General features: G+C 44.3%; 1 protein-coding gene across 5 annotated transcripts in view; it reads left to right on the plus strand.

Annotated features, from left to right (window-relative positions):
- The window catches only part of CDC42BPA (CDC42 binding protein kinase alpha), a 324002-nt gene extending 315922 nt beyond the window's left edge, over nucleotides 1-8080 (plus strand). For all 5 annotated transcript variants that reach the window (XM_075595475.1, XM_075595478.1, XM_075595477.1 and 2 more), the window contains one exon: nucleotides 753-8080. In XM_075595475.1, the coding sequence (XP_075451590.1) occupies nucleotides 753-884 (132 nt within the window). In that variant the 3' untranslated portion in view covers nucleotides 885-8080. The remainder of the gene's footprint in view (nucleotides 1-752) is intronic.
- The last annotated feature ends 4555 nt before the right edge of the window (nucleotides 8081-12635 follow it).

Below are 12635 nucleotides of genomic sequence, written 5' to 3' on the forward strand. Positions count from 1 at the left end.
CCAGCCTTTGTTCTGTCTGTGAAGGGAGCACCATGTTATCCTGCACGGGGTGCAATTCTGTTAAGAGTGAGTCCTCCTTGATGGTAGTTTTGACATGGAAGCTTCCGGGCAATTTGTTTGAAAGACGTGTGACCCTGCAAGCTCTCCCTTAACCAGCCAGTCTCTATCAATAATGTTCAAGCTCTAACGTTCTACTCATCATTGGCTAATAATTGAAATAAATACAATTTTCAGGTTGTCATTATGCCTGTCACCCAGAGCAGCAATCCCCGAACTCCTAGAGTGTGTGTGTGTGTGTGTGTGTGTGTGTGTGTGTGTGTGTGTGTGTGTGTGTGTGTGTGTGTGTGTGTGTATGTGTGTGTGTGTTAAAAATCATGATACTTAATCTCTAGTTTCTGAGGTTACCATGGTAACTTTGAGACGGCTTTGAGGAGAGCTTCATTTTAACCTTCCGCACATTTATTATGTCAAATGTTTATATCTCCTGAACTGAACATCGTATTTTAAAAATAAAAACCGCGTGGGAAAGGGCAAGAAGAGCTCTTTCAAATTGAGGGGGGGGAAAAATCAAATGCAAAAAAATGTTGATCATCGCAGACTGCTGCTTTCATTTGAGCCGGTCTAATCCCTCGCTGCTGCTTTGACGGTGAACGGGTTAATATCAGCCTGCAAACGGTATCTTATCTTAACAATTATATCTGTATTATGTGCCACTTGCGTTGCTCATCGGCAGCTTCTCTGTTGATTTTCAGGACTCCGACTCTCCGAGGCATTCGACGGCTTCGAACAGCTCCAACCTCAGCAGCCCCCCGAGTCCAGCGTCGCCCCACAAGACGAAGAGCAGCTCGCTGGAGAGCTCCGATCACGTGAGTTGGGACGCATGAACTCACTTCGCATCGGAGCCGCTCATCACCCTTTCCAGCTTCTTCGCTCGTCCCCACGGTCACTTGCCCCAGTAACCACCCACTCTCCGGGACTGATCTGGAGGCGCTCGGGAGAAAGGGTACTTTGTCCGGCACCACTGGCACTGCATTGCCTCGGACTAGCACGAAGGCAGCGTGTTGGTAAACAGACGCAGTAGATCTATCGTACCATCGGTTGCTTCTCACATGGTTTACAGGTGGTTTCTTTGTTATGAAAACCATTGGCCACAAAAAGGCGGCGATTAACTCCGTATCACAGGATAAACCCCCCCCCCCCCCCTATTTTGCAAGGGGGTATCCACAACTCCCAAAACATTTCTTCAGACTTGAACGATCAGCACTGTCTCACCTGTGCTCTCTCGGGAGACCACATCAGGTGCGTGATCACCCATTGAATGTTAAATACATTGTCGCTAGTAACCCCCTTTTTTCGTGTCATCAATAACGTATTTTACTACAAAGCAGAGTTTAATCTAAATAGTACATTGCATATGTATATATAAGGATCATGTATTCCTTTTGAGGATAGAGGCATATTTAAAAAAGAGATTCTGTAATTTTAACGATGGATTGTTCGCTTTCATAATATGTAATCAATATTGGAAAACCAGCTTGAGGGAACAGAGCGAGCAGACTGTCCCTGTTTTAGTGTACGTACTGTACAATCACACACACACACACACTTCACTTTATGATGCATTCATTTTTGGTCCCTGGCAGTAAGTAACATCGTGGCTTCATACCTGCGGGTGCTCCAAGTCATAAGGCTGTTTGGCATCCAGTATTCCCCAGGACTTTCATGGGTCTGTGCATTGCAAATGGAAGCTGCCATCCGTACTCACCACTTACCAGACAGCAAGTCCTGATGTATTGTTACATCACCAAGAGAACGCCAATGGCCATGATAAATCTTATTTTCCTCTGGATAAAGAGGAGACCATCATGTTTGGACAGTTTTTATCCCCCCCCCCCCTCCCCCACTTCTACCCCTTATTTATTACATAATAAAAATGAAATGCCCACAATTCTCTCCCCATGTTCACAGCTGGCGACGCCTGCATCTCATTGCAGAGCGAATGTTGGCATACAAGGCAAGTACAGTAAATAATTCCCATTGTGTTTCTGTTTTCCAAGAAGGTTAATGGCCCCACGCATGCTCTTTGGGATAACCGTTTAATACCATAAATCTTCTGTTTTATACAGAACGGAAGTGCCACATTAACCTTCACTTCCATATACAGTAGGCTGGCAGGGCATTTCTTTTTGGTGCATTGCCAGCCTATCGGCAAAGTGGATTAAGCGCTGACACAGAGAGGCGTGCGTGTGTCCCATTCACTTTTTTGGATGGTACAGCAACACTGCATTTTATTGGCACCGATTTATCGACGACGGACGTATCCGGAGAAAAAAAAAACTCGAGTGAATTTTCAATCCACCTTCAAGAAGTTTGAAACCAAGAAAGAAATCGGCACAGAGATGGGACTAATTCTACAAACAACGCTTGCTGCCATGAACCAATCCATGCAGGATTTAGCGATTCCTTTGCCTTGTGTAATATGCCAGTGCCTGCAGTATACCAAAGTAGAATTCTGAAGGTCTTGGGAGATGGATCCTTTTTGCTGCCGGATTTGCTGACCCATCTGGCTGTGAAAAGGGTTGTTAGGAGAGCTTGGATATTTTAGGAACTCCCCCCTCTTTTGGTGCTAAACCTCAACTCGCAGGCAGGGCCCCAGCAGCTACTTCACATAGTTCTGCTATGAACGGAAATTAATAGATTTCGCTTAGAAAAGTGTTCTTCTTGTACCTTGTTTTATTGTCCTGATTAGGGGGGAAATGGCCCCTCTGTGCATGTAGCTCATTGTATTTGAAATGCATCAGCTTTGTTTGTATTTATTTATTTATTATAACTATTTGTTTTTTTTAACGTCACTGCCCCCTCTCACCAAAGTATCCGCTGTCCTCCCTGCTCTTTCCGCAGTGTATAAATCCACATATTGTTCAACATGCTTTTTTGCAGTCTCTGCAAAATCATTTTTGTGTTTTGTTACAATGGAGATGTCATTTTATCTGTTAATATAATACTATTTATAATCACAATGCTGGTAAATTTTATACAATTAATGCTGAACAAAAACAAACAAAAAAAAGCCAAAAAAAAAAAAATGTTTAAAAAAAAAACAAAAAAAAAACCGATAGGCAGCATTTATTCTTCCACACAAAGAAACCTGAGCTGTGGCATGCTGTGTATTTCTGCGCATTCAATATGAAGGCTACAAAACAAATTCAAATAGTGCCCCTGTGGCCATTCATTTATACATCCACTGCTATAGAGACGCACAATCAGAAGGAAATTATCAATCACAAGATATTCCCAAACATACCACAGAAGCATAATTGCACGATTACTTTGAGAGCCTACCTGTTATTCGATGGGCTTTGCTAAAAATGTTACTTGCCCAAGCAGAAGTAGGGTGTGCTCCGGTCCTCTGTCTGCAGTGGCCAATGTGACTGGAGGTGTGATAGCTTGTGTGCAGAATAACTGGCTAGGACGTGTGCGGACCTCTGGCTCGGGCGCTCCTCCGTGATTTAACGAGCTTAAGGAAGGCTCAGGAATACGGGGACATTAATATCTATGTGCATGGTCTGTGGACTCTTATTGTGCATTTCTGGGTTTTAGGGGCAATAAGACTCAGAAGCAGTGTTGCCATTGAACGCTATGAGCACTGTAATCACTGTTAGACCCCCATGCAATATGCTGTTAAGTGGTTTTGCCCATTCATTGGAACAGAGCTTGCATCTCTCTGAGCAAGGGGAAGATGGCATGCTGAGTTGGAGCCCAAAATATGCACTTTCCAAAACGGTTTGCCTTCACTCTTCCTGTGATCCCAGGAGATGTGTGGTGCATTTCCATGTAATACCCTACATGGATGCTGCTTGCAAGCCAAATTCAAGAAATGAACAGCGTTTTAAGGTAAACGTTAGGTGTAGGTTTTCTTTTATTACACTGCGATAGTACGGATCGGTGCATTATCATGCAGAGACTCCCATTGACATTAACAAGAGTTTCCAAGGGATAGTGCCCTGATCTGCACTATGGCAGTTTCATGCGTAACCTCCATTAAATGCTGTGTTCCCCTTGCCTGTCCAATGCAGTGCAGGCCCCATTGGTAACCACAGGATTTAAAGAGCCCAGATCCATTTTTAAACTTCTACACTGCTATTGTTAATTAGTTTTAAATACGAACTACAATTACAACAGCAAATCCCGTATTGCTATGGATTTCTGTTCTAAATACAGGTCACGGGGTCAGTTGGTTCCCTTCTGCACACACAGCAGAGAATTCCTCTATTAAACACAATGAATGGGTTGCCTTCTTAATTGGATTTAGTTTGATTGATGGCTGGGTCAATTAATTCACATGGTTGTTCAAACCAGGACACAGCATGTACCGTGACTGTGATCGCTTGTTCTATGGATCATTAAACATGTTAATCATCGATATCTTGTAGATAGAATTAAAAAATATATATCAATAGTCTTTTATATTGCATATTCCATTCACATGGTTAAGACAACAATATATTCTAATCTCACAGCCTTGTTTAAGGAGGTTACACCCACAATTGCCTATTCTGTCACAATTTATAGAGATCCTCTGCCAATGCATTACCACTGACTTTCACGTTGTGTAGACATTGTCACGGCTAAAGGCACAGGTCACAAGAGTCTCTCCCCCAGTAAACATCGAGTGGGAGAAGACTTCTGGGAACAAGAAGTGTGAAAATCCCAAAACATCACTACAATATATAAATGATTAATTAAGTGCTCATTACTATTCCTCTAAGGTTTACCCACATGCAGGTCAATGATCTAGGAAAGCATCATTTTTCTTTCTTTCTGAATGTCTCAAATGTAAGATTTCCATATGTTGACCAGGATGTGTTGGCCTTTGGCATATTGTGTGATATATATCAATATAATATGTGATACAATAGCGGGCAATAACGCAATTGTTGTGAACTTTTCAGGTCTTTTATGTTTATTTTATTTTTTTAAGAAACCATAAAATTCTCTCACATTGAGTGATATTTTATATATATATATATATATATATATATATATATATATATATATATATATATATATATAATTATTATTATTTTTTTTTTATCTCGTACACATTATATTCTGCAGTTCAAACATTCTGAACTCCAAAAAATATATATTGGGTAAACTAATAGCTCCACTGCAGAAAATACACACGGAATCTCCCAAATGTAGACTAAATGGTTCTAAAAACCCAAAGCAGATCTGATAATATTGGTTGTACCGGCACACAGGCATGTGGCTGCCCATTACAGCTGCAGGTATAGTATTCTGCGATATATGTCAGCAGAAACCTCGGTGCCAATGTCTAGCCAAGTCCAGATGTGCTGCGTTGTCCCCATTCATTTTGCGAATGTGTGAATATGTTGTATAAATGTACGCCAATGGGAAGCGTTTTGCCCTTCGCATAGACGCAAAAACGGACTTTGCATTTTATTTCATTTTTTTGCACTTCCAACATAAACATTTGCAGCATTAGCGAGATTCACTAAGAATCTTACCAAAACCCGTGAGAAACCTGCCACATTTCATAAGCGTCAGCAATTTCGTTACTTAGGTTACAGCGAACATTTTATCCCGGGGTCAAATATTTTGACATTTGATGAGTTCAGGCCATGTGATTGGCACAAACGTGGTATTGGTGCAGTGAAAGGGTTAATTGTTCCAGGAAGGAAAGTAATTGAGTTTTAGGTGTCAAAATAATGCCCCGCCATCAATGAAATAACTAAGCTACGCGGCCTCATGTCCCCCTGTCACTGGGCGTGATGTCGGGTATGATTCTGGCGTTGAGAAGGGACCCTTTGGCAACAGCAGGGATGGGGGAGGGGGATGTTTACATTTGGCGGCACCCGCCCTTCTGAGTAACGAAGGTACGTTGCATGCGGCTGTTATTTAGGGGAGAGCTCACATCCATTTGAATTTATATTGATGTGTATGATACTCTATGAACGGGTCATACATGGCAGCAGAGCGACGTCCTCCTTTCCTGCTGGTAATCCTCTATAACAGCAGCATTAGCAGTAGTGAAAGTGGTTTGCATGTTGCCTTTTAAGGGTCGAATAAGAGACATGGTCCTGCGGCACTCAAGTTATACCAGGAGTCACATTAGACATTTAAAGTCATTTTATTAATGCGGACATGGGACACAACATTTCGGGGAGGACCCTTCATCAGGGAGACATACATACAGGCCTTTTAAGGTGCTCACTGCTTCTTCTGCAATGACCTGTGCGCTACATGCAACTAAAACAAATAAAGAAGAGTTTCAAATGTACACGGACATTCCAATGAAACCCATTGTCCGCTTGATGAAAGTGATACAAACCTACAGTATTGGGCAGTTCAACAAACGACATGCATAACACTCGTAGGCGTTTAAATACTTTGCATCAGGCGTCTCGAACTCCGTCCTCAAGGGCCACCAGCCGGCCAGCGTTTGTGGATATCCCTGCTTCAGCACAGGGGGCTCAGTCGAAGACAAAGGGCCAACAACAGGTCCCGTTTTCATGATATCCCTGCTACAGCACAGTCTAAGATTGTGCCACTGATTGAGCCACCTTTGCTGAAGCAGGGATATTCATAAAAGCTGCTCTGTTGGTTGCCCTTGAGAACAAAGTCTAAGACCCCTTGGGGCGTACGTGTGACCTGTGAAGAGTTTAGTCTCCGTCCTGGGTGGAGAGAAAAAAAACGACGTGCTGTAAAAATGCTATTTCCATTTTAAGATTGCAGATCCCAGCGACACAACGTGCTGGGAAATACACAATGTGCGGGATAGTGTTAGCAGCCTTCAGAATATACCGTGAGGTGCATTCCAGACAACCCAGATACCTGAAATATAGTGCAATATAGTGCAGCTGCATCAATCTCTCGCCATCTCTACTGGTAACAAAATAAATAACCCCATTGAGACTCCCTATGGCTCATTATAGAACTATCTCATTTGTTGACAGACTGGGGGGCAGTGGAGGGGGGTAATTCATTAAGGGGCGATAGTGCCCATTGGGCACTACCCCACAGAATGTACCATTTCAAGTTAATAGGAGTTTCCGTGTAATACACGGGTGGCCAAACACAGTCCTCAAGGGCCACCAACAGGCCAGGTATTCGGGATATCCCTGCTTCAGCACAGATGGCTCAATCTGTGCTGAAGCAGGGATATCATGAGAACGGGCCCTTGAGGACTGGAGTTGGCCACCCCTGGTGTAGTAGTAAGGAATCTGTACAATCGCACCTTGATGAAGTACTCCCATAGTGTATGGGAGTAGAACGCCCTGTTCAGCCCTGAAAGACCATACAGCGTCGCCCCCTGACCTTCCAGCAGGGAAGGGTTTCCCCAAACGCATCCTCGAATCCCAAACTAGGAAGAGGCCGATAGGAATGTGCGGGTTTCTCCTTCCACCTGTAGGGATTAGGGACGCAGCGGATAAGTTTCAGGAAACCTATCAATCTCCAAGGGCCTATCTGAGCAATTCATTATCATAGCAATAAGTTTTGTGCGAATAAAGGGCAGGCTTGGGCAAAACCTATTCCTTCCCATTAAGGTCGCTGTGAAAAATGTTACTTTGAAAACGCAATAAAAGGAACACTATGGGGCCACCACAAGCTTAGCGAACGGCAAAATGACCCCCGGTCGCTGGCATTTCATTGAGATTGTATCTGCCTTTTTATGTACAAGTTTCATATCGTTTTATTTTTAAAGAAATATTTTTTAGGTTATTTTATTTTTCTGTGCTCATTGTAATATTATTGTACAGTTTTTGCATGTCATAGCTGTAATCACTTATTTTGTTTTAGATTATCCGAGCTGACAGTGGGGGGGGGGGGGGGGGAGGGAGGAGAGAGGTTGCTTTGTCCCTTGCTGTTGTTGGGACATTTCCTTCATAAATTCTCTGCTACAGAACAATGTAGATTCTTTTGCACAGACATATTGAAGGTGGGCCGTTGACAATGTAATAAAGGACTAACCACCAATATCTTATGTTGGCAACACACTTAATGAATATTAACCTGACTTTGATGTATTGCAATAAAACAGGGAACTGTTAGAAAACGGGTGTTGTTTTCCTCGTTTTTATATGTATCGCCAAATGTTTCTGCGGGTTTTTTCCTGGCCTTAACCCCTCGAGTGCTTGACGTATTCCTTTGCATTACGTTGCTGGCGTCTCATCGCTCACAAGATGACATTTATTGCAAATCGTGGGATCCTATAACCCTCACCGGGGCCCCGGTGAAGAACCCGGTATTTTATGGACACTTGCTCGTGTTTCAGGGACAGATCGGGGGGGGGGTGACCGCTCCAGCAGATGGAGACAGAAGTGACGCTCTCTCCACTTCCAACGTTTCGGGGCCTAGTAACGGGGTGTAACGTCTCCTGGAGCGGTCACATGACGCAGTAGGGCCAGAAGTCCGGTGAACCTCTGGTACTGTTGGACCTCCGGCAATGTAACGGTTAAATCAGCCGTGCCTCCTAGGACCAAAGAGAACTCATGGCTATGAAATGTTCACTAGGTTACGAGTAGGTAACAAACAGACCAGTGCAAATCATTTTTAAATGTTTGTCTCCAAAGTAACCAAGAACTTTTGATGTTTTCACTGTCTTTACCAAAATCTGTATTGGGATAAGACTGGTAGTAAGATGTATATAGATGGAGATTGTTCATACAGAGTTTTAACCTTGTGTTTTGTGTGACCAATGATGGCGGTATAATTAGATTAAAAAGCTAGATACTGTACTTTGTGAGCTGTAACACCTAGCAATGTCCCCACATAACCATTATAAAAGGTTGTCTTGTGCATGGACTTCCGAGACAGGAGATCACATCTGATCAAGAGACCTCTTCAAACTCGGAGATAGGAGACTGAAATCCCACAACACAAGGTTCACCACAAAAGGGCTTGTCCTCTCCAAGTGAGGTGTTCAAATGGTTAGCATACGGTAGCTAAGGTATTGTCCTCTGGTGTATGCCTCCATGGATGAGGTGTAGAGGGGGAGGTGTATCCAGAGGCAGAATGGGGTTGTCCTCTGGTACCAATGTGACACGTGTGAATAGGCACTTTCCCTCTAACCAGTATGGCTGCTAGCACTCTTCTTTAAAGAGTTAGCGAGAGAACAGCAATTATCAGATAACATTTAAATGAAATGTAGAGACTTGTCCCTGTCTGTCTGTCTGTCTGTCTTTAAGAGCAGGCTATGAATCCAGAGGTCTGTGTGTATTTAACACTAATTTTCTCACCTTCACACTTAGTGGATATTTTTTTTTTATGTGTGTGATTTAATACTTAATATATTCACATTTTTATTTTGTTCACTTTGCCATTGCTCTCATTTACACCTTGAGCACGTTTTATATAATTTTTGCATAGCAAATGTATGCAATAGTTATACTTATATTAACTTTATTTATATTTAAGTTTGATATATACACCTTTATATTTATTATTGCTATACTAGTGCACTTCACATTTATTGTTTAAATTAAATGAACCTGAATAAAAAACTTATTTTAAAAACCTAATAAATGAAAATTCTGCTCTCCAGCGCTGGACTCTTTCCATGCTCTCCAGCGCTGGACTCTTTCCATGCTCTCCAGCGCTGGACTCTTTCCATGCTCTCCAGCGCTGGACTCTTTCCATGCTCTCCGGCGCTGGACTCTTTCCATGCTCTCCGGCGCTGGACTCTTTCCATGCTCTCCGGCGCTGGACTCTTTCCATGCTCTCCGGCGCTGGACTCTTTCCTTGCTCTCCGGCGCTGGACTCTTTCCATGCTCTCCGGCGCTGGACTCTTTCCATGTTCTCCGGCGCTGGACTCTTTCCTTGCTCTCCAGCGCTGGACTCTTTCCATGCTCCCCGGCGCTGGACTCTTTCCATGCTCTCCGTCCCTGGACTCTTTCCATGCTCTCCGGCGCTGGACTCTTTCCATGCTCTCCGGCGCTGGACTCTTTCCATGCTCTCCGGCGCTGGACTCTTTCCATGCTCTCCGGCGCTGGACTCTTTCCATGCTCTCCGGCGCTGGACTCTTTCCATGCTCTCCGGCGCTGGACTCTTTCCATGCTCCACGGCGCTGGACTCTTTCCATGCTCCACGGCGCTGGACTCTTTCCATGCTCCCCGGCGCTGGACTCTTTCCATGCTCTCCGGCGCTGGACTCTTTCCATGCTCTCCGGCGCTGGACTCTTTCCATGCTCTCCGGCGCTGGACTCTTTCCATGCTCTCCGGCGCTGGACTCTTTCCATGCTCCCCGGCGCTGGACTCTTTCCATGCTCCCCGGCGCTGGACTCTTTCCATGCTCTCCGGCGCTGGACTCTTTCCATGCTCTCCGGCGCTGGACTCTTTCCATGCTCTCCGGCGCTGGACTCTTTCCATGCTCTCCGGCGCTGGACTCTTTCCATGTAAACCCACTTTTTGGGACTGCTCATTTTAAAGGGTGAGTTGAAACCAACAGTTGCAAAGTCCACAGGGAGGATTTATTTTCCTTTTCTGTTAATTATTGTCATTAGGGGCAGCAAGAAGTTATGTTTTGGTGCTTGTTTCCGAGACGCCTGGCTGTAATCTCGGTGTTGATGTGACCTAATAACAAGCTCACCTTGCAAAACTAAGCCTAGAAATCATTGTAGATATTCTGCATCGGATGTTTGGGTTCAATCAAAATGATAAATGTATGTTTATTGTTACTGTGTTTGGCATTGTAAGATTTAAGGGCAATTTATAGTCCAGTCCTCTACCCAGGCAAGTTTTCTCACTAAAACAATGTTTCTCCTCCTTTCAAAATCTCCCAATGTTTTGTCCAATAGGACCAAATAGTAAGACACGTTACCCACATTAGATTTATTTAGGTTCGTGTTCTTTGAGTAGAGCCAATGATGGTCTTGCTAAAGCCTGGCAGAACATCCAAAATCAGAGTTCTAGAAAATGAAAATGAATACAATATTAATTAATCGCATACAGACTGTTGCAGGTAATTGATTCTGTTCTGGGGATCCATCTATTCGCATCTCTGGGAATCCCTAGTTCAGCAGATACTTAGTTTTTGGTGCAAGTCTTCTCCACCCTCTCTCCCCACTTCCTGGGTTAACCATATGGCCACCAAAGTGTGCAAGCCACAATGGCCGACATTGCAGATTCCTACTGGATGACTGTAGGGGCCCATCAGTGGAACAGCTAGCTATGTATGTATATCTTTATTTGTATAGCGCCATCCCTCTACACAATGCGCCACAGCAGTAAAGCATGTGACATAATATAACACAATGGGAATAAGCGCTGCAGACCTAAAAGTAACAGGGAATGGGGTCCCTGCCCCTGGGAACTTACAATCTTAGTAGTGATTAGGAAGAACGTACAGGCAGGAGGGTGTTCTGGTAAGTGTGTCTGCGAGGGGTCAGTGTCGGTGCATATGAGATGTACAGTAGCAGCCAGCGGAGCTACCCATATGCCCTCGTTAACAAGGTGTGATTTAAGATACAGTATGTCTTAAAGGTGGAGAGAGAGGGTGCTTGTCATATTGAGGGGAAGGACATTCAAGAGGTGTGGGGCAGCGAGAGGTTTTAGATGGGAGAGGGCTTTAGATACAAATTGGGTAGACAGAAGACATTCCTGAGCAGAATTCAAGAGGTGGGGTACAGCGAGAAATTAGGGCTGAGATGGAAGGAGGGGCAGAAGAGTGTATAGCCTTGAAAGTGAGGAGAATTTTGCGACCCCAGTTGGCGCACCGCTGCTCTAGCTACAGGCATATCTCACTCTTAAATACAGATTTAAAACTTTACCCCAGTCAACCAAGCAATGGAAACGGCCTATAGTTGGTGGGAAAGGTAACAGATGCCAAAAGAAAATGGCCACACTACCCAGAAGGAAGAAATAGAATACGGTCGGTGGAAAAGATGGCAGGCGCTCAGAAAGACACTCACCGATCACAGACTAATATTGACACATCAAAGCTAAGTGCAACTCCAGCGATGAGTGTAGGAATCGTACAGGATGTCACCGCGGCATCCAGACGACCGTGAAACATCACCTGCAAGAGGAAACTGGGGCTATGATGTTAAATGGTTCCGTGAAGCTCTCATAATGTTATTAATTATTACTACGTTATTCCTATGATAAACTCTACAGATAACTCAACACCAAATCATATACTTACCTAGTGTAGCCTAGTGCCACAAGTGCCTTCCACTGGTCTCAACACTATAAGTCCTGATAGGAACAGGCAGTGTTGGAGTTAAACTCTTGCATAGGGCATAGCCTGCAGTTGTAGCCTGGATATTGCCATATCCAGGGGCAGGCCTAAACCGGCAGTTTGGAGTGTCATACCTGGGGAGGGTACTGACTGGGTCACATGTATATGGTGTGATGCCTGTCAGTACCTGGATCTGCCCTGTTATGGGGCAGGGTTACAAGCCCTACACCCTGGGTATAAAAGCTGACACTCCACCAAATTGTGTTAGGAATGTTGGTGTGTCTTCCCTCCCTCAGAGGAGTGGGAGTGTTCCCCTCATTCCATAAGGGGGTGAAGGAGTTTAGGAGGGATGCTTGGGGTCTCAAGCCCTGGGTATCTGCTCCAGGGAAATTGGAGGATGCCATGCCGTGTACCCAACAAAGACATCGTTGTAC

This window comes from Ascaphus truei, chromosome 4, assembly GCF_040206685.1.
Source record: "Ascaphus truei isolate aAscTru1 chromosome 4, aAscTru1.hap1, whole genome shotgun sequence".
NCBI classification, from domain to species: domain Eukaryota; kingdom Metazoa; phylum Chordata; class Amphibia; order Anura; family Ascaphidae; genus Ascaphus; species Ascaphus truei.